The sequence below is a fragment of the Chiloscyllium plagiosum genome, unplaced genomic scaffold, assembly GCF_037043375.1.
Source record: "Chiloscyllium plagiosum isolate Xiang-an unplaced genomic scaffold, Cpla_swu_hap1 HiC_scaffold_1, whole genome shotgun sequence".
Taxonomy (NCBI): domain Eukaryota; kingdom Metazoa; phylum Chordata; class Chondrichthyes; order Orectolobiformes; family Hemiscylliidae; genus Chiloscyllium; species Chiloscyllium plagiosum.
Window position 1 is genome coordinate 103553495 of NW_028270139.1, and position 25774 is coordinate 103579268.

The 25774-nt window shown below is 38.8% G+C and overlaps 1 protein-coding gene across 2 annotated transcripts in view; it reads right to left on the reverse strand.

Moving 5' to 3' along the window:
• epg5 (ectopic P-granules autophagy protein 5 homolog (C. elegans)) overlaps positions 1-25774 on the reverse strand; it is a 147892-nt gene that overhangs the window by 117899 nt on the left and 4219 nt on the right. For both annotated transcript variants that reach the window (XM_043687752.2, XM_087989528.1), the window contains exons 3-7: positions 20649-20889; positions 13744-13880; positions 9421-9528; positions 5134-5207; positions 3471-3585 (exon numbers count right to left, since the gene is read on the reverse strand). In XM_043687752.2, the coding sequence (XP_043543687.2) occupies positions 3471-3585; positions 5134-5207; positions 9421-9528; positions 13744-13880; positions 20649-20889 (675 nt within the window). The remainder of the gene's footprint in view (positions 1-3470; positions 3586-5133; positions 5208-9420; positions 9529-13743; positions 13881-20648; positions 20890-25774) is intronic.

The window sequence follows — 25774 nt, forward strand, 5'->3', positions numbered from 1 at the left end:
CCAAGATTGCTCAAAATACAGAGAAACCTCAATTAGCCAAATATCAATTATCTGAATATTGGATTATCCGAAGGAGATCTCGAGGTCCTGATAGAAACATTTAATCAAAGACGTGTTTCCAACACTGATCGCGTGTTTTGCTTACAATGACTAAACAGGCACTGTCTCCAAATGACTGACCTCCTGCCCTATCTCTTTCCCCACACTTTCCCTAGAGTTCTACAGAGGGGTATACTCTAAACCCCCTTCCCCAGATAATCTCTCCAACATTGTCCTGTACAGGGTAAAAGTGGGACCTGTCAAAAAGTTGCATTAAAAAATTGTTTTTTGTGTGTGTGTGCATACGCGTGCTGATTATTCGGAGACTTACCCCACAAAGGCAGGCAGCAGCAGCATTCTTGTTGTTGGTGTCCAGTCTGGAGAGGGGATGGGAGTTGACCGGGCGGGGGGGCGGGGAAGCTTGGTGATGTTGGATAGGTTGGGGGACAGGCAGGGGGCAGTGTTGGATGGGGTGTGGGGGTGGGTGGGGCTGAGCGTGTTGGACAGATTTTGGGGGGTGGGGGGAGGCAGTGTTGGATGGGGTGTGGGTGGGGGTGAGCGTGTTGGACAGATTTGGGGGGGGGGGGTGGGGGGGGCAGTGTTGGATGGGTTTGGGGCAGGTGGGGCTGGGCAGAGAGTGGTGTTGGACGGGGCCGAGGAGCTGTGTTGGATGGGGGCAGGAGTGGTGTTGGATGGTGCAGGGGGTGGGCAGGGAGTGATGTTGGACAATAGGGCGGGGATTCACGTGCGGTGCGCTGCTGCCTTGTCTCCTGAATGGGGAGCAGACTTTAAAAACTTCGAGTCCCAGAGGAAAGGCATTTAATCGATTATCCAAATGAAATAGTGCCTCGCTCAGATAAACGAGGTTCCTCTGTGTCCGAAATATGGTCTGATCAGAGCCTTATACAGCCTCATCAGCACATTTCTGCTCTTGTATTCGAGACCTCTTGAAATGAATGTTAACATTGCATTTTCCTTCTTAAGTATAAACTGAGCCTGTATGTTATCCTGAACTAGGACTTCTAAGTTCACTTGTGCTTCAGATTTCTGAAGCCTTGCCCTATTTAGAAAAGAGTCTATGTCTCTATTCTTCCTATCAAGGGGAATATGTGCACTCCATCTGCCATTTCTTTGCCCATTCTCCTAGTTTTTCCAAGTCCTTCTGTAGCCTTCCCACTTCCTCAATACTACCTTTCCATCCGTCTTTGTGTCATCAGCAAACTTAGCAAAAGTGCCATCAGTTCCTTCATCCAGATTGTTCATGTATAATGTGAATAGTCATCAATCCAGCATGGAATCCAGCAGAACTTCACTAGTCACTGGGTGCCATCCTGAAAAAGACCCCTTTATCCCCAATCTGTCAGTCAGCCAATCCTCTATCTGTGCCACTACATTGTCCCTAGCGTTATGGGCTCTTATCTTATTTAGCAGCCTCGTGCAATGCACCTTATCAAATACGTTCTGGAAATCCAAATATATTACATCCACTGGCTCTCCTTTGTCTAACTTGATCAATACTTCTAAGAATTCAGGCATGACCTCCCCTTGACAAAGCCATGTTGATTTAGCCCTATTTTAGCACTCACTTCCAAGTACTCTGCAATTTCATCCCTAATAATGGATCAGAAAATCTTACCAACAATGAGGTCAGGCTAACTGGCCTATAAGTTCCTGTCTTCTACTTCCCTCCCTTCTTATAAATTTGCCATTTTCTAGTCCTCTGGGACCCTCCCTGACTCCAGTGATTCCTGAGGAATTCCTACCATTGCCTCCACAATCTCTTCAGCTATATCCTTCAGAAATCTGGGGTGTAGCTCAATTAATCTGTTGATTTATCCAATTTAAGACCTTTCAACATTCCTGGCACCTTTTCTTAGTGACGGCCACTATACTCACCTCAGGCCCCGACTCTCTTGAAATTCTGGTATGCACAACTAATTAATTAATTGCTGACAGGCAACTACATACAGTAAGACCCGACAAACAGCACAGGTATAGCCGGCTAATCTGTTGTTGGTTTCAATACTGGATGGGAATTTTGGCCTGTAAACTAGAACTACTTCCTTTTTTCCCATAAGTAATTATTTTGGCTCATGAATAGCATGCTCATCTGAGTCAGAACTCTTATGACATGAGTTTATATCTCACTCCAGAGATTTCTCAGCACCTAATCTAGGTTGACACTGCAGGGTACTACTGAAGTACTAAAAGTCCCTGGCACTTTCCCAGCTCAAGTCATCTCCTCTTCCCATTTGAGTTCTGCAACAGGAGACTCCCATTTTTGGTTTCAAAACTTGTCAGTTCCAATGATCCACATGAATTCTTCAATTGCTTTAATTTCTTTCTGCAACTTTTACCACTCAAAACAGCTCTTCCTAAAAATTTCTATTTTCTTTAATGGTAATGTTTTGCATCCTACTTCACAAACTCCAACTCAGTACCAGTACACGTGCTCAGGAAATTGCTCTTGGGTTCCACAAATGTCAGTGAATAAGAAGCGTGAAATCAAAATATAATTCATGTAGGTATAACAGACCTGGAGATAAAAGTTCTTTGAAAATTCCTATTTCAATTTCCAAAAGAAACAATTAGCTGGCCATTTGACTCATCTGAAATTTGAGATCCTGTTGTATGTAAAATTATCGACTACATTTACTTACACAAATAACATTTAAAAAATTAAAATAGTTAATTCCATTGTACAATAGGTACTTTGTGACTAAATCCTGTTACTTATGAACATTAAAAATTAGAAGTAGGAATGGACTGTATGACTCTAAACATTTTCATTCAATGTAATCATGCTTGATCTTCTGCCCAAACTTCACCTTGCTGCATGTTCCACATATTCCTTTAGACACCAAAATTCTGAATATATCGAATGGAGTATCCAACGCATTCTATTAATTTGTGTGAAGAGACGTTTGAACTCAGTTGCGAATGACTGATCACTTATTTCAAGTCTGCTCTTTACTACAAACTGATGCTTAATTTTAAACAGCTTTCTAAAAATTCATAGATTATCACAAACTCTCAAAAAAATTTTCAGTCACTGGCTCTGGCACAAAACATTATTTAGATTCTCAGACCTTTCTCATAATTAGGGGCCATAAAATCAAAATTTAAGTTGCGTGTCACTTTTCAGCTGTAACTGGATGAACAATGTTTTAAATCAATTAATCTAATTTTAAATCAATGACTTAAATCAATTAATCTAATTAATTCTAACAAGTAACTTTGGTTCAACCTGCAAAGCAAATTTTTAATATCTTAATTAGGATTTAAGGAGATCATAGACTTCATGTTGCTTCGAGTAATTTTTAAAAATTATTCACAACATACAACTACTTATTTTTCAACACCATCAAAATAACAGAAAAGTTTTTTTGTTTGCATCAACCTATTCAAGATAAACAAGTTAAAGTAAATACCTCTTCCCCAGCTTCATCTACCAAGGTCCAGTTCTGTATGTCTTTTGCTTCTGGTGTAGGTGGTGGTAGCTTTTTGTTCATGGGCTTTATGTTCACCAGAAACTCAGATCGATGCCTAAGATTATTTGACCAAAATATATTTTAAATGACTATGTAAAAATTGCAATTAGTTACAACCTATATTTTAAATATAATTTCAGACACAAAATGTTGCAAAATTATGGCGTTCATCAAGACTTTGTGTTTTAAAGCAATTTAGTATTAGAAGGCAAGAAGAATTGTTGAGCATCAAAAAAATAGAAACTGATGTTGTGACTTAAGACTGAATGCAATACTAAATCTTCGAGTAGTCAGCCTCGCAGGGCTGCACCAAAATTGAGTTAACTCAAGAAAATAAAGCACTTAACGAGACAAGAGTGGAGATGGAAAAGCTGTATGTCACAACAGCATAGCACACCTCCCTCAACAAGTGAAGGAATGACATGAATGACAATGGGAATTAGATCTTAATGGGAGAAAGTGAGGACTGCAGATGCTGGAGATCAGAGTCAAATAGTGTGGTGCTGGTAAAGAGGAGGAGAGTTGGCGTTTCCAGCGGTAGCTCTTCATCAGGAATGTTACTGCAAAGCCTCTTCCAAGGATGCCTATCTTGAAGAAGTTCACCTCCTCCAACATTCCCGAGGAAGAGCTTATGCTCGAAACATGGACTCTCCTGCTCCTTGGATGCTATGCTTTTCCAGTACCACACTTCAGATCTTAGTGCCATTTAAAGGAAGGCTAGTTGCAGCAATATCAATGTAACCTTTCTACATTCGGCATTAACACCTTTTACCCCAAAGGAACACTTTTTTCCCAATTTACTTGCTAGAAGTAGTACCTACTCCAAGGAGTCACTTTGGTAGGATCTACTAAAATTTGCCAAATAAGGGTAACAAAAATTTGAGTTCAATATTCAATGCAATTAATAGATCAAAATATTTCAATGAAGACCTATCCATAGCTTTTAAAAACTTCGTATGGATGGCAGTGGGAAGGCATTCCCTGGTGTCCAGAAAAATGTCACATGAGCCAGTGCATGTTGGTATAGCCCAATTAGACTTTAGTGACAATCTGGTAGTGTTAGTGCATACATTTCCAGATAAAGAAATCAATACTTGTCGGAGTTGCACCAAATCTCTGGTTTTCTGGTGTAGACCCTTAACTGAGTTAACACACAATTTTTAAGAAACTAGTTATTTGATGTGGGCATGCCCACATTCATTGCTCATCCCTAATTACCCAGAAGGCATTTAAAAGTAAGGTACATTACTATGGGTCTGGAGTAGTCACACAGAAGTCAGATGAGGTAAAAATGACAGATTTTATTCCCAAGGGCCATTAGGGAACAATTGACAATGGTAATGAGGGGTAACTTTTTAACATTTACTGAATAACGTCATTCCCCAAGCAGTGAGAAGTTCACATTACAATTGAAGGAGAGCTTAGATACTTCTCTAGAGGAGGCTTGATTTAGTGCATATGTTGAGGTAGGCTGTCAATTATCTGAACCAAATACTGCCCGCCAGTGTCCTTCGGATAATTGTGGTTCCTCTGTATACAAGCAGGGCAAGGATGAAAAATATATTGAATATTGAAGAAATATTGTCAAGTCACAGATGCTTACATGATTGGTGACAGAAGTAAGGCTAGGGCTTGCATAAAGAGGAAGACTCCTGAAGGATTATTGAATACTGTTATCTGAAACAGAAAAAAGCTGGATAAATTGCCTTCATATATTTCAAAACAGGAAACATGCACTGTACTACAAGTACATACCATGTTGCCCCACAGCAATTTCATGATACTATACATACAAATGCGTCAATTATCATGTGAAATACCTTCCTTCTTGGGATATGAACTTACTTGACAAAGCAGTCATTTATTATTCATCCATTTCTTGGATAAGGTGACAGGTTGCGTTGTTGGACTGTTGCCATGTGATGAAGGCAGCTGCACAATACTGTAAGGGAGATACTTCAAGGACTTTGGGAAAGCAATATGCCCCACTTCACATTTGAAGGATTAGGAATTGAGCCAGACATGTGCAACCAAACTACCTCTTGACTGACATTATGAAGGGGCAGCTAGCTGCAGATTGCTAGCATGAAGACTCTACTCTGAGGTATTTTTTGAGGCAATGCATATCCCGGTCCAAAGGCAGTCTCCACTAATAACTACCTCCCTTTGTGTGATTCCACTTATTTAAGAGTTTTTTTCCACCCACCACTCTTCCAAAAATCACTGAAATATTATTTGGGTTTTTTGGTTCCACTCAGTAGAATGCTTCTGTTTTGTCACAGAGATAGCAATCCAAACCAAATCAGACTTGTTAACACTGTGAAGCCTGTGAAATTAAAACATTCGATGACCCATAAAAGTGCTCAGTTGTTTCTAACCAGACTTTTATAAATAACCGATTTGGACACCAAGTTTATAACGCAAACAAAAAATTAACAATTTATTATTAATAATAATGTGACTTTAGCATAACATCGATGAACTACAAGGCAATTTAATTAATATCTACAATCTAAGTCCAATCTTTGTTCACCAACCTTACTCGCACACGGGCAGAGTTATGGAATAAATTTAACTCAAGGAATCATAAATTGCCAGCTTGATAACCGTTTTAATGATGAATAACTAGCCTTCATGTAATCTGATGGTTGTATGACAGGCATACAGGATTGTATCTTGATTGAATTTGAAATATCTGGACAATGCAGATCCCCAGAGACCTTTTCTGAATCCTTATAGATCAGATTCTTAGCTCAGATTTTCATGAAATAACTGAATAACCAGAGAGAACAAAACCAAAAAAACTAATCCAGCATCTTCCAAAGCAACAATGCCTCCTGCCCAAGTACCAAGTCAAACCAGTTCACCTTTTAACTTTTCTTTCTTCCCCCCCCCCACCCAATATTCTGTGGCTAGCTGTCCAGCAGCCAGTCCTTCCTTGACTGACCAACAAACTGCCAGTACTGAGTATAACCACATCTTGGTGTCGGTTCATTGATAGCGTCTTTTGGAGAAGTACTTGAACTGGGTTATCTTCCTGGCCAGTTCTCAATAGCAAATATCTATCTTTTGTTTGCTCCTTTTTTAAAAACAAGTTGCTGTTCAAGTTCAATTCTCAGTTCCAAATCAAAAATGAGAAAAAGAAGAAAATTAACGATGGTCTCAATCAATTTCAACTCACCATTTGACAATATAAATGTACAGTTTTTAAATCGAATATCAGGACTCATTGTAAAACCAAATCCATTTGCCAAACAAATAAATCAGGCTTTAATTTTTACCAGCTATACTTTTCTTGCATATCACATTGAATTATGGTACAAATACCTTGGAAAGATATCTGCTACAAATGCCCTTGCATTCACAGATTTGCTGACTGCTGGCATACTCAACTATAGATTCTAATACTAATCAGTTTCCTTGTCATAGTAACCTAAATTTTCTTTGCATACAAGTTAACAACAAAAAATGTTTTTCTAACCACACTTGCTGTACTCTAGATGTTCAAATTCTCTGCCATTTCTTCCATCTCCATCAGGAAACCCCACACAACATAATTTCCTCTTCTATCCCTGGTTGACACTCTGCAGGCAACCATTCCCTTCATGACATCCTGATCACTCCTTTGTCACTCTGGACACCTTTACACCCTCTATGGCCCATGCAATAACTAAAAGTGTAACATTTGGTCTTTAACCTTCTCTTTGCCATCTAAAGCCTCAAATACATCTTCCAGGTGAACCAGGGTTGTGCTCGTACTTCTTTAAAATCTAGTCTACTGTGCTGACTGCTCACAATGAGGTTTCATCAGTATTGTCAACACCAAATTCAGGCTGGACAACCACTTGGCTGACATACTTGTCTTTAAAAATAATTATGACTTCTAGTTGTTTGTCATTTCATTACACCACCCTGCTCTCAAGTTAACATTTCCACTCTAGGCATGCTGCAGTGCAGTGCTCCAGTGAAGTTTGACACAAGCTGGAGGAACTACAGTTCATTTTCTGCTTCAGCAGTTTACCAACTTAAGGACTCAACACTGACTTCAACATCTTCAGAGCATGAACGCTGTCTTTCATTTTGAAAACACCGTCTTTCCTCAGTGTCTTGCTTTCTTGGGTTTGCGTTTTGCAAAGCTGACCTGTTTTTTACAACTCACAAAACAATTATCAGGCCATAAGACCAGAAACCCAATAGACAGCGAGAAATTGAGAAGCAAATATCCAAGGAGATCTCAGATATCTCTAAGAAAAATATGGTTGTAATGATAAGGGATTTTAAATTTCCAAACATAGACTCGGACTGATACACACCATATATATTTATGCCCAGGCTCATGTTTGACCTAATGCCGTGAGATTTCAAATGTGTATACAAAATGTCCCGCTCTACAAGGGAATTTGAGGTTTTTTCAATATATCGGAATTCCATTTATAAGCTTGTGCTTTATAATTTTATTGCTCCATCTATATTGCTTACAATGCCACCTGTCATCATTGCCAGGTGATGAGATAGAGAAACACTAATTGTTAATAAATATGAATCTTTGATGCCCACAAATCCTTGAGAGATGTTGAGAGTTACATGTTGTCAATTAATCAGAATCTGTTTCCTGCTGCTCAGCTAGTCTCACCAGGCCAATAATTTGCCTTCAGTCCCATGAGTTTTATTTTCTGCTAACAGTCTCTTATGAGAGAATTCAGCAAATGCATCCTGCAATGCCATACAATTAATATCTACTAACATTTTTCTGTCTATTACTTTAGACATGTCTTCAAAAAATTCAATTGGGTTTCTCACGCAAGAAGAGCTTTCACCACCTTTTACCATGTTGACTTGCTCTGATCATCTGAAAACTTCAAGGTGTTTCATCAGTCTGTTCTTAATTAGAGGCTCAACTAATTTCCTGACAACTGACACTGGTCAATAGATTGTTTATTTTCCCTTTGCCTCTCCTTAACAAAGAATTACATGTGCAACTTTTTAATCCAAAGAAATGGCTCCCAAACCAAGACCATTTTGGAAAATTGCAATGTTTTCACATACTCAATTTTAAATTCCAGGATAGAAACCTTCTGGCACTCATTTTTTACTGCCAATATTTTGAGGGATAAATTAACGTTGATGAATCATCAACTCTAATTCAATATTCGCTGGCATTATTCCATTAGCGTATTGAATTCCAGTTGTGTTCACTTTTACTCATTAGCATGCATAGCTTTTTTATACACAGAATTAAAATTACCAAACAGCCATGGTGGGAGTAGAATTCACATTGTCTGGCTTATTAGTCTACACCTCTACATTACTAATCCAATAATTAGTCACCAAACTTTTATATCCTCACAACTTCTATATTCCACCTTAAGGTACTGTTCAGCTTAACATTGAAAAAAATTAACAATTGTCCTACAATGTAGTTATTGACAGCAATTATTAAAAATGATTGGCAGCAGTGGAAACCATAGTAATGATGTTATTTTTTGAGTTTTTAAAGAAATTCTCAAACATTGTACAATTAGATAAATAAAAAATTAACCACAATAAGTGGACTCAATTGCTAAAAGAAATTATGCAATGCTGTGGAGACTTGTTATTGAGTTAGGAGAAATCTCTACAACATTTATGAAATGTATCTGTACCTGGTACAATTTGTAAAGCATGATGAAATTCAAATGTTAAATACCTTGTGTCAGATTTTAAAAGTTTTTCAAACTTATAAATCACAAAAAAATTCACATTTGTATTGGAAGGTGCTATTAGTATTATTTTATCATAAATTAGAATAGTCCAAACATTACAGAAATGGAAAAAGCAATTTTCTTTAAGAATATTACATTCAAAACATCAGTAAGGCTGTAGTAGTTTCATGCACTCAGTAAAATCATACCTTTACAAGTGGGGCTGCCCATTTGCTCACACCTGCTGGGCAGTGAAGTATGTGATTCAGAATAAAGAGTTGATCAGCAGCAGAGCCAACTCGGTGTAATACTGCAACCTAAAAGGATTAATTATTAATAAATGAGTTTCAGAGCACATAAAGTAAGGTGTTTTGTAATAATCATCATTTTCCACCACTGGTAAGATGAAAATGTCACAAAAAATGACTTTCCTAATTGCTTACACCTCTGACAAGGATTTTTGAGAGTCTGTTTTGGAATCTCAGCTTTTCACCATATACGTGAAGTAGCTGCACGCAGGTATAAATAATTGTATATTGTGGTGAAGGTTGATGATATATTATTATTACTATTTGAAAACTTGGGTTTAAAGTGTGGAAATGACATAAGTTTCAGCTTGATTTGTGTTTCGATATTAAGTATGAAGAAGGAAACATAGAAATGCAGAAGTAGGCTATTTGACCTACTAAGTCTGTTCTGCTATTCAACATTAGATAGTCACAGAGATCGACATTACAGAAAAAGGTCCTTCGGCCCATTGCATCTACATTGGCCAAACCAACTAACTATGCTAATCCCATTTACTAACTCTTGGCCTAGAGCCTTATTCACGTTACCATGACAAGTGCACACCTAAATATTTAAATGTTATGAGGGTTTGTGCCTGTACCACCCTTACAGGCAGTGAGATTCCCACCATCCTCTGAGCGAAAAGGTTTTCCCTCACATCTCCTCTGAAGCTTCTGTGCCTTATCTTAATGATCATGGACTCGAGCTCAACATCATACTGCCACTCTCCCCAAACCCCAGCGCATCTATAGCTTCTAGAAACCCACTTGTTTTTCAAACGTATTCAGTAATTTTGCTTCCACAGCTTTCTGTGGCAGAGAATTTCTTAGGTTCACGACCTACTGAGATATGAGATTTCTCATCTCAGTCTGAAATAGTCTGCCGCATCTCCCGAGACTGTGACCCTGTTATGCACCACTGGCCAAGTAAAGCATCACCTCTGCATCCAGTCCGTCCGCCCTGTCAGAATTTTATTCACTTCAATAAGATCCGCTTTCATACTTCTAAACACCAGTGAATCGAGGCCCGGTTGACTCAGTCTTGGTGTTATGGTGGTCAACTTGGCAAATTATGAGGACTTCAGCGAAACAGGACAATGATCATTTATATCATATGTGAATAAGGAGAGGAAACCTTTCAACACTGAAGTTTAAAGCTCACTTGGGAGGTTTACATCCAAACTTTATGCAGATTCCAACATGCACATTACAATCTCCAAACTTCATTGTCCATTAAAAACCGAAAGAACTGTGGATGCTATAAATCTGAAACAAAAATAGAAATTACTCGAAACGTTCAGCAGGTTTGGCAGCAACTGTGAAGAGAAATCAGTGTTAACCAGTGTCACCAAAATGTTTCTCTGATTTCTCTGCATAATTGGTGCCAGACCAGATGAGCTTTTCCAGCAATTTATGTTCAATGTGCATTATCTTAGTTTTCCCCACAGTTTTTCAGAGGCATTGTTTATTCTTCATCGAAGACCTATGATAATGTGGCTTCTATGCTACTAGCCTAGATAGTCTGATTGTCTTGTTTGTCATTCACTTTTCTGTACAAGCTTTGTTCATTACTGACAATATGGCTAAAGCTATAACCCTTAACTAACCAAAACAGTTTCAATCCTTCCATTCTTCACATGAGAGACTGGTCTTTCCAAGAGTCTGTCTGGTGAAACTTGACTGCATTCCCTCTACTGCAATTATATCTTTTGTTGAGTGAGAAAACCAAATGGTCACAACGTTCTGGGTGCAATCTCATTAAGGCCTTGTACCGCTACAGTAAAACTTCCTAGTCCTTGTATTCAAACCCACTTGCAATGAAGGCCAACATACCATTTGCCTTCCTAAATACTTGCTTCATCTATATACTTGCTTTGAACAACTGGTATAGGAGAGTTGCCAGGTATCATTCCCAATCTATCATTTAAATAATACTTTACCATTCTGTTTTTCCTTTCAAAGTGGACAACTTAACATATAGACACATCTATGTATTTGCCTCTCACTCAACTTATCAAAATTTGTCTGATGCCTCTTTATTTCCTCCTCATCACTCATTTCTACCTAGTTTTGTGCTGACAGCAAACTTGGAAATTTTACAGTTGATTGCCTTATTCTAATTATTGATAATACACTGAGTATTGCAGCCTAGGCAGAGATCCCTGCAGTGTCCCATTTGTCACCGCCTTCCACTCTGTAAATGAGTCATTTATTCCAACTCTGTCTGCTGCCAGATGAGCAATTCTCAATCCATGCTAGCACATGACTACCAATGTCACATACTTCAACTTTGCACAATAACTGCTTGTGATACTATATCAAAATTAAAAAAAAGCATATTCTACTTCATAGCTTATTTTTAGATACTGAATTTGAAGAGTTTAGTGACAAATCCTCTGGAGTTTGTTTACATGTATTTGAATGAGGTCTTTAAAAAAATCTTTGAGATTAATAGTTCAATGCTTTAGAAAGTAAAGGTAGAAGAGAAATTAAATTGGGCCATCGGATAGCAGCAAGACGCTGTAAAACAGAGGGAGACAGAGATAGAAACAAGTTTCCGTTTATAAAGGTAGAATCATTAAGGTTACTGATGGTTCAGTGACTGTGACAGTGCAGTTAAGTCGTCTCCAAAACAGCTGGGGAAGATAAAATATCATGTTGCAACTATACAGGATATTGGTGAGGCCGCTTTTTGAGTACTGTGTACAGTTCTGGTATGTCATAGGAAGGATATTATTAAATTGGAAAGGGTACAGAAAAGATTTACAAGGATATTTCAGAGGGCTTGGGTAATAATGAGATAGTCTGGGACATTTTCCACTGGAGTGCAAGAGGTTGAAGGATGACCCTAGAGGTTTATAAAATCATGAGGGGCATAGATATAGTGAATAGCAAAGGTCTTTTCCTATGATAGAATTCAAAACTAGAGGGAATAATTTTAAGGTGAGCAAAGATAGATTTAAAAGGCATCTGAGGGGCAATCTTTTCACAGAGGGTTGTTCATCTGTGGAATGAACTGCCAGAGGAAGTGGTAGATGCAGATACAGTTATAACATTTAAAAGACATTTGGACAGGTACATGAATAGGAAAGGTTGACAGGGTTATGGGCCAAATGCAGGCAAATGGAACTATTTTAGTTTGGGAAATCTGTTCAGCATGGATCAAAGGGTTTATTTCTGTGCTGTATGACTCTATGACTCAAGTCCAGAATGGCTTAGTAATTACTTAGAGGAAAGCTCCAGAAACAGAAGGCTCTAAGGCACCAGACTGGAGGTCATCCTACAATCCTACTAAATGCATGAGTTTAAGCAATACATGTTAAGGAGTAAGTGAAGTAAAAATACAAAGTGCTGGGGAAATTCAGCAGCTCTGGCAGTATCTGTAGATAGAGTAACAAATTAATGTTTAGAGTCCAAATTCTTCTTTTGCAAGTTGAAATGTTAATCCTGTTTCTCTTTCCATAGATATGGCCATACCTGCTGACTTCCTTCAGCACTTTATGTTTCTATTTCACATTTCCAGCATCTAAATTACTTTGCTATTATATATAACGTGTGCTGTGTTAGCAATTCGATTAAGGGTTTCATGAAGCCAAATGAACTAAAGGCGCTAGCACTGAATGACATGCAGAGGTTTGCCAGACAAAAACCAAGTAATGACATGCCAAATGAACATGGCATTATAATGTTAAAACAGGATGACCCCTCACCGATGTTTGAGTATATGGATATCAGTGAGGATTAAGGGATTGATTCCTTTATGGTATTATGGAATTATAACAATATTCACATTTGCATATGATACCACATTGGGAAGTATCATAAGTTGTGTAGATAGATAAAGTTGTGTTACTTGATGACATCAACGATGATGGAACAAAGGCAGCCAAATGGAGTCAATGTACACCAATGAAATAATTGAATTGCACACCATTGCCGTAGTTCCAATGGAAAGCTATTTCCTTGATTTTCAGCTAGTTTTTCTCCACATAACGTCTCCCCAAAATTGCAGCTGTGTGACACCTACATGTACAGAATGGTGAATGACATTTAACAGGTAAATTATGTGAAACAAACGCAGGTCAAAGGTGTTGAATGTTGAACACTAATTACAATTGAAACTATGAGGGTTTAGTGGTGATTTGAGTGAAAACTATAATGAAACAAATGCACCTAGATAGACCCACAAATGTATACTTTATGAATGGAAATTTAATAACAAGTCCCAACATTGTAATTCCATACCAATTTCTGTAGCCAGAGAAGAATGTCACTGTGGAATTGACCATCTTCAATTGTTCTTCGGGTAAAACTAAAGAGTACACTGATGTTTTCTTTTAAAAGTTGCAGATCCGAATGGCTGCAGTCTATTGCTTGATCATCTGCACAAAATAAAAAGAAAACTGACAGATATGATATTAGTGGGTTAAACACTGAACAAAAGAACTGTGTTCAGAAGGTGGGTCACTAGATCGGAAATGTTGACTCTGCTTTCTCTCAAGAGATGATGCCAGACCTGCCGGACGTTTCCAGCAATTTCTATTTTTGTGTATGTTATTGGTAGGAGTTTTTTTTCCAAAAAAGTATCCAGTGTTATAAAATTGAACTCTCACCATGTTAATTATTTCAATATAAAATCATTTTTGAAAGGGAATTTCATCATAAAAATGAATAGATTTTACTTTGTCTTTATTTTTATTTCTCCATTATAATGGGAACAACTAATGACGGTTAAAACACTAAAGCTGTATTTCTCAGATAGGTATGATAGAATTCTAGAAAAACGTTCCTCCTAAAGTTGGGATGAGTGTTGCTAATAGCCTAAACAACTGGCTGAACTGCTAACATTTAACAGCTTGACCATGTAATTTCCATAAATAGGAGTGAAAAATATTATCAACTGAAATCCTACCCTTTGTTAAATGGTGAATATCAAATGCTGCTAGTAGTTTCCGCACTTGGAATTGAAACAGAACTTTATTATGTAAAGTTATAATGTTAAGGTAAAGGCAAGTTAAGATTCTTCATCTGTCTTGGTGTAAAGGGGCAAAGATGAAAATAGGGCAGTGATATGTGCTCCTCCTGCCAGATGTGAGAGATCAGGGAGCAGTCTAGTGTTCCGACGACTACGTCTGCAGGAAGGTGACCAGCTGCACTCTTCACAGACCGTATGGTTTGGTTGAAATGACAGTTCGACACACTGAGGAGCACACAGGGGGCAGAGAGTATGACAGACACAAGTTACGGGGAAGCGGTCACACCACAGAATCAGTTACGTAGATGGGTGACTGCCCAGAGAGGGAGGCAGATAGTGCAGGATTCGCCTGTGATTATTCCCCTTTCTTACATTTTAGGTACTGTTGGGGTAGATAGCCTCTCAGGAAGTATAGCAGCAATAGCCAGACTGGTGGCATCAAAACTGGCTGTGCTGTAGAGCAGGGTCAGGCAAAATCCAAGAGAGCAATAGTGGTCAGAGACTCACTAGTTAGGGACACAGGCAGGTGTTTCTGTGGCAGCGTTTGAGACTCCAGGATAGAGACAATCATGTCTCTGAATGGCTGCATGAAATTCTTAAGGGGGAGGGTGTGCAATCAGAGGTTGTTGTGTACATTGGTACCAATGACATAGGTAGAAAGAGCTATGAGATCCTGCACAGTGAGTACAGGGAGTTGGGAAAGAGACTGAAAAGCAGGACGTAGAGAGTAATCATCTCTGGATTATGACCAGTGCTACGTGCTAGTGAGGCAAGGAGAATAAGATAGGACAGATGAGTTGGTGCAGGGAGGCAGGGCTGCAGGTTCTTGAATCATTGGGACCTCTTCTGGGGTGGGGGTGATCTGTACAAGAGGGATGGATTACACTTAAACTGGAAGGGAACCAATATCCTCACAGGCAGGTTCATTAGTGCTACTTGGGAGAGTTTAAACTAGAGTGGCAGGGGGCTAGGAAGCAGGGCAGCAGGTCAGCAAGTGAAGGGATTGAGGGGAAGGTAGATGTTAAGACTGGTAAGTCTGAAAGAAGGGACAGCAGAGACAGGTAAATGAACACAATGGGATTGATCGACTGCTGTGTGTTTATTTCAATGCAAGAAGTATTATGGATAAGGCAGATGAATGTACACTATAGATGTACAATAGTGCTGTGGCCATTACAGAGACTTGGTTGAGAGTGCGACAGGACAGTCTGCTGAATGTTCCAGGGTTTCATTGTTTTAGACAAGATAGAGAGGGAGGTAAAAGAGATGAAGAAGTTGCATTACTAAGCAGGAAGAATGAGTCATCTGCACTCAGAGAAGACATACTGGAGGGCCATCCACTGAGGCTATATGGGTAAAGCTCAAAAATAAGATGGGTGCTAACACTCTGATGAGATTATACTATAGGACTCCTAACAGCCACTGAGACACTGAGGAACAAAGACATAGGCAGATTATGGAAAAATGCAGTAACAACAGGGTTGTCAAAGTGAATGTGTTTAATTTCTCCAATATTGACTGGGACTTCCTTTGAGCAAGAGGCATAGATGGGCAGAATTTCTTAGGCGCATCCAAGAGGGTTTCTTGAAACAGTATGTGGATAATCCAACTACAGGAGAGGCTGCATTGGACTTTGTAAGCGCTAATGAGCCTGGCCAGGTGACTAACCTTTCAGTGGGAGAGCATTTTGGAAACAATAATCACAAATTCTCAAGTCTCAAGATAGCTAGGAATAAGGATAAGTCAGGACCTTGCAGGAAACTACTGAATTGAGGGAGGGCAGATTATGTTAGTATTAGGCAGGAGAGTTAATTGGGAACAACTGTTATTGGGCATGTCCACATTTGACAAGTGCGAGTTGTTTAAAGACCTAATGATCAGAGTTCAGGACTGGCATGTTCCAGTAAGGAAGGAGGACAAGGAGGGCAAGGTAAGAGACCCTTGGATAATGAGAGAGGTTGTGAATTTAGTTGAAGGAAAAAAAGGAGCATATGTAAGGTTTAGAAAGTTAAAATCTAACAAGAGGAATATGAAGAAGACAGAAAAGTACGGAGACCAAGGAGGGCCATGAAATAACCTTGGCAAGTAGGTTTAAAGAAAATCCAAAGGCATTCTATACACATTAAAAACAAGAGGATAAATAAGTAGGATGACTCAAAGACAAAGGAGGGAACTTGTGCTTGGAGGCAGAGGATGTGAGCGAGATCCTAAACGAGTACTTTGCATTAGTATTCACCCAGGAGAGGGATACGAAGGTTATTGAGATTAGTGTGGAGCATGCTAACATGCTAGGGCATTTCGAGATCAAGAAAGAAATGGTGATGGGTCTTTTGAAGAGCATTAATATGGATAACTCCCCAGGGGTTGATGGAATCTACCCCAGATTAGTGAGAGAGGCAAGAGAGGAGATTACTGGGGTCTTTACCAAGATCCTTGTAGCCTCGCTCGGCATTGGAGAAGTCCTGGAGGATTGGTGAATAGCTAAAGTTGTTCCTCTATTCAAGAAGGAAATATGGATAATCCAGAAATTACAGATTGGTGACTCTCACATTGGTCATCAGGAAGCTGTTGGAGAAGATTCTGAGGGATAGGGTTTACGTGCATTTGGAAAAGCATAACTTTGCAAGGGGCAGGTCATGTCTTGGTGTACCAAAGTGATGGAAGTTGGAGGTGACGACAAAGGTGATTGGTGAGGTTGGAGCAGCGGATGTTGTCGATATGGATTTTAGTAAGGCTTTCAACAAGGCCCCTCATGTAGGCTCATCCAGAAGATTAAGATGCATGCGATCCACTGTGTCTTGACTATATGAATTCAGAATTGGCTTGCCCATATAAGACAGAGGGTAGTGGTGGAAGGGTGTTTTTTCTGGCTGGAGGTCCCTGACTAGTGGTATTCCACAGGGATCCTATTGGGACCTCTGGAGTTTGTGATATATAAGTAATTTGGATTAATATGTAGATGGGTGGGTTACTAAGTTTGCACACAACACAAAGGTTGGTGGAGTTGTGGATATTGTAGAAGGTTATCAAAGGATACAGCGGGATATAGATCAGTTGCAGACACGGGCAGAGAAATGGCAGTTGAGGTTTAATCCGGGAAGTGTGAGATATGCCCTTTGGGAGATCAAATGTTAAGGAAACGTATACAGTTAATGGCAGGATGCTTAATAACATGGGTGTACATGGGGATCTTGGGGGGTCAAGTCCATAGCTCCTTGAAAGTGGCCACACAAGTAGATAGAGTGGTAACAAAAACGTATGACATACAGTACTTGCCTTTATTGGTCAGGATAGTGAGTACAAGTCAGGATGTCATGTTACAGCTTTATAAAACTTTGTTTAGGTCGCACTTAAGAATATTGCATTAAATTCTGGTCACCATATTACAGGAAGGATGTGGAGGCTTTGGAGAGGGTGCAGAAGAAGTTTACCAGGATGTTGCCTGGATTAAGGGGTATGAGCTATAAGGAGAGGCTAGAAAAACTAGGGGTATTTTCTCTGGAGCAGTGGAGGCTGAGGAGAGACTTGATAGGAGTCTATAAAATTATGAGATGCATAGATAAGGGTGATGTCAAAAAATCCCCCCCCCCCCCCCCCCCACCCCCCACCCCCCCCAACCACCCTGATTTGAAATGTCTAATCCTAGGGGGCATGCATTTAAGGTGAGAAGGAGAAAGTTCAAAGGAGATGTGAGGGGCAAGTGTTTTTTGCACAGAGAGTGGTATGAGTCTGGTTCATTCTGCCAAGAGTGGTGGTGGAGACAGATACAATAGGGGTGTTTAAGAGACTTTTAGATAAGCACATGAATATGCAAGGAATGGAGGGATATGGACTAAGGCCAGGCAGAAGGGATTGGTTTAATTTGGCATCACATTCGGCACAACAAAGTGGGCCGCAGAGCTTGTTCCTGTGCTCTACTGTTCTATGTTTATCAGTTGGAATTTATGACAGTCTGTTTCTTCTCCAGCAGCATATCAGAACCACAAAACTCTGCCATTTGTATCATGTTCAACTCACTCACTCACTCATTTAGCCTCTGTTGGTTCAATATCACTACTGCCAAATTAAAATTCTCATCCTTTTAATTAATGAAAGATAAAAACGTAATTAAACTCTTCTGATAATCATTCTATATAACTTTATTGGATTCTGAAAACATATTTAATGTGGCCAAATTGAGACACCTGTTCTTCAATTTGGAAGAGCTTCAGTCTTTGTTTCATCAAGTAGATAAGTCTGCACAAAATTCTGACAGCTTCATGCTACAAACTCAGGTCTACTGAAGATACATTTTTGAGTCCATTCAATTCTTCAATAAGAGGTTTGAGTATGTTTCTTTCATGGGAGTTGATTCACACTTCATTTTATATACTTGGATAATACTGTAACATTAGGATATGGCATACCTTATTTTGCATTTTGTACTGAATGCTTAAATGTTCAACTTGAAATTTCCAAGATCAACTAAGCTAACGCTTGGCGATTCAATAAGCTACTTTATTGCACAAGGAAAATCATACAGCACAGAAGATAACCTATCAACCAGTTGTATCTGTGCTGGGTATGTGCAAATGCAACTCACTCAGTCCAAGTACCCCATCTTTTCCTCATAGCCCTGAAAATATTTTCTCTCTAGATAATAGTCCAATTCTGTTTGGAAAGTTAATATGTGACATAAAAATGACAATTAGATTTACTCGTTCAAAGAGAATAGTTTAGTTCCAATCACAATTTGTACTTACTTAGTACATTTTCCTTGGGGGCAAAGAAAGTTCCAAGATACTTCACAGAAGCGTGATCTGCTAAAAATGGCACCAAGCCATGGGGAATATTTGAAAGGGTAACTAGTTGGTCAAAATAGTTATTTTTTTTAAAGGATGGTCATAAGGATGGTTGAGGCAGAGTTAGGGAGAAAAATCCAAAATGTGGGGTCTTGATGATTGATGTGGTTGCCAATGGCAGAATGAAGACCGTACGTATCAGTCCAAGAACAGTGTGTTTGGGAAGTTGTAGAGCTCAAGACATTTGCAGGAATAGGAAGAGGTGAGCTCACACGGGGATTTAAACACGAAGAGGAGATTGTTAAATTGGCAGAGTGGTGAACCAAGAGCCACTGCAGGTCTGTACAAATATAGACGGACGTGGTTTAGACAAATTGGTGTTTACAGAGCATGTGAAGGGAAAGCACTGGAACAACTGCATTTGGAGGTTATGAAGACGTAAATAAGGGTTTAGAATAAGACTGAGGAAATAAGAATGGGGGGGGGTGTGGAGACAGGTTGACAATGAAAGCAGCAGATGCAGTAGTTGAGATATTAAGATTATGGTCTCAGATCAGGATCAATTATGATGTAGCGACTGCGTACAGTTTGGTTAAATCTAGGATGATGGCCAGGGATAGGAATGATCCAGTAGCAAGAGAATAGAATTTGTGATTGAGATTGAAGACAATGTTTCAATCTTCTAAATGTTTAACTGGAGGATATTACAGTCATCTTAGACACGATATTGAAAAAAATCGTCCAGGTAGGAATATAATAGGTATCATACAAGTTCAGATCACAGAACAGTCTTCAATGATATGCTAATCTTTCTGGCTTGTACCTCTTCTCATGTCTTTTTCATATCATGGCTAGTCCAATGAAGTTATATCTTCAACCTAATCATATGGTTTTGATTGAAGATTCAAACCCAAAGCTATCAAGCTATTAGTTTAGGAGACAGTTTGACCTCATACATTTCCATAAGTTTAGTTTTTTGTTTACATTTTCAAGATTACATTCTCCAGAAAACATCTGTCCTTAAGTCAAACAATCAGAATGTCAAAAAAGACTATTTGTGTATTCCAATGAGAGGAGGTGCACTTAAAGCTCCATGCAAACTGAAAACTTCCTGGTGGATTGAAATCAAATAGAAGTGTTCACTTGCTTATTACTTTAGCCCTTATTCAACTGGCTTCTGGAAAAATTTAAGAGAATTTTATCAGCAAGATGCAAAATATTAATAAAATATCTGGAAAGAGAGAGAAATAAAGACAGGGAGTACCAAGAATATATAATATATACATAAAATATATTCTTACATGAAAAGACAGATTAGTATTTTGGTGCAAATGTGTTACTACACTGAAGATCCACATTGAAAATAATGAGCTATCCACTCAAGGTATACTAACCTTGTCTACGTAGAATTGTCACTGTTCTAAATGCTGTTGAGCTGTTTAACAACCTGTAGATGTATGATTCCACCTGTAGTCGAGAAAGCACTGATGTATAGGCATGTAAAGCCAGTGTTTGATGCAAGTGATCAGCCTTAATACTCAAAATCCGTTGAAGCTCTGCAACAACTGAATTGTTCATCTCCACAGTCTGATATCGATGATAGGCTGTAACTTTTGTTTGATCAGCACAAACTCCCTATAAAAAAAGCAAAACACATGGCCATATGTAAAACGAAGGAAAGGTGATGTAAATCTCCATGCAGATGGTGAAATTGTGAAAAATCAATTTTGCACTGGATACCGTAAGTCAAATGTATTAAACAAAAAAAATTAATGCCACCCAATCCTTAAACATATTAATTATTAAAACCATATACACTGTTTCTCTTCTTTACATCAGCAAACCATTGCCATCTTCAAACTTTCTTTATACCTCAACCTTCCAGAACTGGTAGAATAAAAGGTGTACAAGTTCCGGGTATTCACGGAATATTCTCTCTTTAAGAATATATCAACAGTTCAGGATCTGTAAATGCCTATACATTGTGGAAAATTGAATAGATTCTTGACAATCTAATGAGTAAACATTCAATCCATTAATAAAATACTATGAATGAGACAGATCGATAAGACATAAGAACAAGTGGGTTTAATATATTCTATTTCATCTTAAATAAGAAATGGTCATACTGAGGTTCAGTCACCCACTGTCATGACAGTGGGCCATAACCCTAATTTATTTACAAATTTTTAGGTGCACAGTTTTTAAAAGGGCAAAGCAGCCAAAGGATAGCTGAGAATATAAATTTAAGGGCTATCTGGAATATTCCTGCATGAGTTACACAAAGTCCAGAGAGGAACAACGGAATGTTGCACCTGAAGTATGTCTAGGGAACTTCAGACAGCAACACTTCCAAGTAGATACATCATTCAAAAGAAAGCTGATCTGTGGCTACGGAGATAATGAGGTACTGACTATTCCCCTAAGAAAAAAGCCATATGCTGTAGGATGTGTCCTAGATTACGAACAGGAGTTGAAAAAGGCAGCTCAGGGAGAAAGAGATGTTTGTTTTATCCATCAAGCAACAAACAAGAAAGAGAATTAAAAACCAACTACAACCCCTGGTTTCAATGTGCAAGGATAATGAAAAAGTACCTCTCTTTCTGATTTCTGAAAACAAGTCAACAAAACCAAGGTTAAGGAACATGGGAAAAAGCCTTTTGGATAACTGCAGAACCAAGAATCCCCAAACAACCATTTCAGCTGCCAAAGTCAGCAACACCAGAATCACCATCCTTGATGTATGAAGTGTTTCACAATCCATTTGTCCTGGCCAAGTCAAAGACTAACTTCCATGCTATTTTTTTCTAAAAGTTTTACTTTTTGGACTCACCGATCATTTCTAATCTTTGTTTGTGTGTCACGTTTTAGTATTTCTTCCAGCATTTAAAATTGCTTAAGAACCCAGACAGTTCAAGAACATTTAAGGGATGTCTAAAGTGCATGCCTTTTCAGGGACACCCATTTCCTATGAATTTTTAAAAAAAATCACATTTCCAGTTCAAATGCAAGTTCTATGAAGCAACAAAAACTTCCTATTCTTGGTTTCATTCTGGTGAATCTTTGTTGGATGCTTTCTATATCTGTGTAGAGACGTCTACTGACGTTCTTACATTATGTTGGAACATGAAGCTGAAGAATTTGCAACAGAGTCCAATTCTGCATTACAGATCAGCTGCTTCCTGCTTCAAAATTAAATTTGCAACCAAGAGCAGCTCCATATGTAGGGAGACAACATTTGTATGGAAAGAATTAAAATCTTACTTTTTAAAGATGCCATTGCACTGGTTTAACAGTCATGAAACTGGCTCATTTTACAAGCTACATGAAGAAGGATGCTAGCTTTTATCAACAAAAATCTTAGGTGGAGAAACTGGAAAACACTAAATGCTCATATTCCATGCTAAAATAATTAATTAGACGTTCTCTTTTGCTTCAAACACAGAGCACTGGAGAAACTCAGGAGATCTGGCAGAAACTGTGGTGACAGAAACAGAATTAACGTTTACAGTCCAGTATGACTTTGTCAGAACTGCATTAATTCTGTATCGCTATCTCTCCATAAATGCTGCCAAACCTGTCTAGTTTCTCCAGCAGTGCGCATTTGTTTCAAATGTTCAGCATGCACAGTATTTTGCTTTTCTTCTTGCTGTTTTTTCTTTCTCACTCATTCACTTGTTTAGAATCAGTTACATATCAAGCGTTTCTCAGTTCTGATGGAAAGTCAAAAACCTAAAACACTAATGATTTCTCTCTCCACGATACGATCAGACATGCAAAGCATTCATAGTGTGTTCCAACAAAACATGGACAAAATAGTCCGAGCCTAGTAAGAACTAAAAAATTAATTTTGTGGGATGCTGTGCGAATTGGGCCCTCTATCTTTTTCTTAATTCTCTAATTCCAATTTTAATGTTTAAAATTCAGTAGGGACAAACATTGTAAGAAAAACCAGTGGTCACAGTTTAAAGGATACAGGGCAGGCCATTTAGAACTGACATGAGGAAAATTTCTTCACCCAGACAGTGGCAAGCCTTCAGAATTTCCTGTCACAGAAGATGAATGTATCAAGTTAGATCTGGTTCTTTGGGCTAAAGGGATCAAAAGGGTCTAGGGAGAAAGGGTGAACAGGATACCAAGTTGGATGATCAGCCATGGTCATATTGAATAGTGGAGCAGGCTGGTCCTGCTCAACTGTTTGTACTTCTATGGATTTTTTTATGGTTCCATGACTGTTAACAGAATAATTTAACATTTTGCTTTTTAGATGTGGAAATAGAAAACTATAGTCCAGTTCTTCCCATTTTTATGTTGATCCATATCCATGAATGAACTAAAATGCTATGATTTTGTGTACTTTGTGCAATTTTACCACCATCTTGCAAATTCTACATTAAATTTATGATACTAGTTCAGTCTTTGGCATGGAGATCTAAAACTTGAAATACCTCCAATTATGTAGTTATCAGTCCAATTAATTTCAAGAATACTGAAAATTCTAAACACATAAAAATATGAAATTGGAATTATTATTCATACTTAGATCATGATTTATCCCAGACTAACTGTATGAATATGCTGTCTTATTTGCAGCAGCTTACTGAATTTCATATAAACCAGGCAAGTCCTTCCATCCCACCTTTCCCACATTTCAAATTGAGTGGTATGCTTTCAAACTTCCTGCATGAAATAAAGAATATGTTGAGCGCATGGGGCAGATCAAATACTACTGATGCTGGCAAAATCCCTGCTGAGTTTCTGGAGGACGTTCCACCATATGAGTGGACAGATTTGGGTCTTGTGTCTCAAAAGAATTTTTTCGAGCAATTTTTGTGACAAAACGAGATGACAAGAAAGAGCTGGTCCATAATAATAGAAAAATTAAGCCAGCCAAGCTGCCAAGATAGCTTTGACAAAGAAATCTACACAATAGCTTTTGCCTTATTTGTGAAAAAAACAAGTTTAACCTATCAATTACCATCCCAATCACTACTTCCACTCTCTACTGACTAGTTATAACACAAGCTAGTAAAAGCGAGTTTTGAGAAGATTTGTAGCACAGGTTGAGGTACTGGATGTAGGTTTGCTCGCTGAGCTGGAAGGTTCATTTCCAGACATTTTGTCACCCTATTAGGTAACATCTTCAGTGGACCGCAGGTGAAGCACTGTACATGATTTCTGCTTTCTATGTTTGGGTTTCTTTTGGGTTGGTGTTGTCATTTCCTGTGCTGATGTCATTTCCTGTTCTTTTTCTCAGGGGTGGTAGATGGGATCTAACTCGATGTGTTACGGAACTCTATCAACAAACACATCGAGTTAGACCCCATCTACCACTCCCTGAGAAAAAGAAAAGGAAATGACATCAGCACAAGAAATGACAACACCAACCCAAAGAAATCCAAACATATAAATAGAAAGCAGGAATCATGTACAGTGCTTCGTATGAGGCTCACTGAAGTTGTTACCAGTAGGGTGATGAAACATCTGGAAATGAACCTTTCAGCTCAGCGAGCAAACCAACACCCAGAACAAGCTAGTTATGACAAGATTCTAAAACGCTGGAATTATTTCTTGCATTTGCAAAAGCTTGCAGGTATGGCTTTTAACCCAACTAGGTGCAATGACATACCAGTAGTAATGAAAATACTATTAAAGGACAACTTATGTTACCAACTGAAAAAGTAAATGTGAAAAAAACATTGGTTAGGCCACTTTTGGAATATTGCATGCAATTCTGGGCTTGTTCCTATCAGAAGGATGTTATGAAACTTGAAAGGGTTCAGGAAAAGATTTACAAGGATGTTGCCAGGGTTGGAGGATTTGAGCTATAGGGAGAGGCTGCACAGGCTGGGGCTGTTTTCCCTGGAGCGTCGGAGGCTGAGGGATGACCTTATAGAGCTTATGAAATCATGGGGAGCATGGATAGGATAAATAGACAAAGTCTTTTCCCTGGGGTAGGGGAGTCTAGAACCAGAGAGCATAGGTTTTGGGGGGGGGGGGCGAGAGATATAGAAGGGACTCTGAGCCTATTCAACCTCTCCCTATAGCTCAATTCCAGAATCGCACGCAATATTCTAGCAGTGGCCTAACCAATGTCCTGTACACCCATAACATGACCTCCCAACTCCTCTACTCAATATTCTGACCAACAGAGGAAAGTATACCAAACGCCTTCTTCACTATCCTATCTACCTGCGACTCCACTTTAAAGGAGCTGTGAACCTGCACTCCAAAGCCTCTTTGTTCAGCAACACTCCCGAGGACCTTATCATTAAGTGTATAAGTCCTGCTAAGATTTGCTTTCCCAAAATGCAGCACCTCACATTTATCTGAATTAAACTCCATCTGTCACTTCTCAGCCCATTGGTTCATCTGATCAAGATCCCGTTTTAATCTGTGGTAACCTTCTTCGCTGTCCACTACACCTCCAATTTTGGTATCATCTGCAAACTTACTAACTATATCTCTTATGCTCACATCCAAATTATTTATATAAATGATGAAAAGTAGTGGTCCCAGC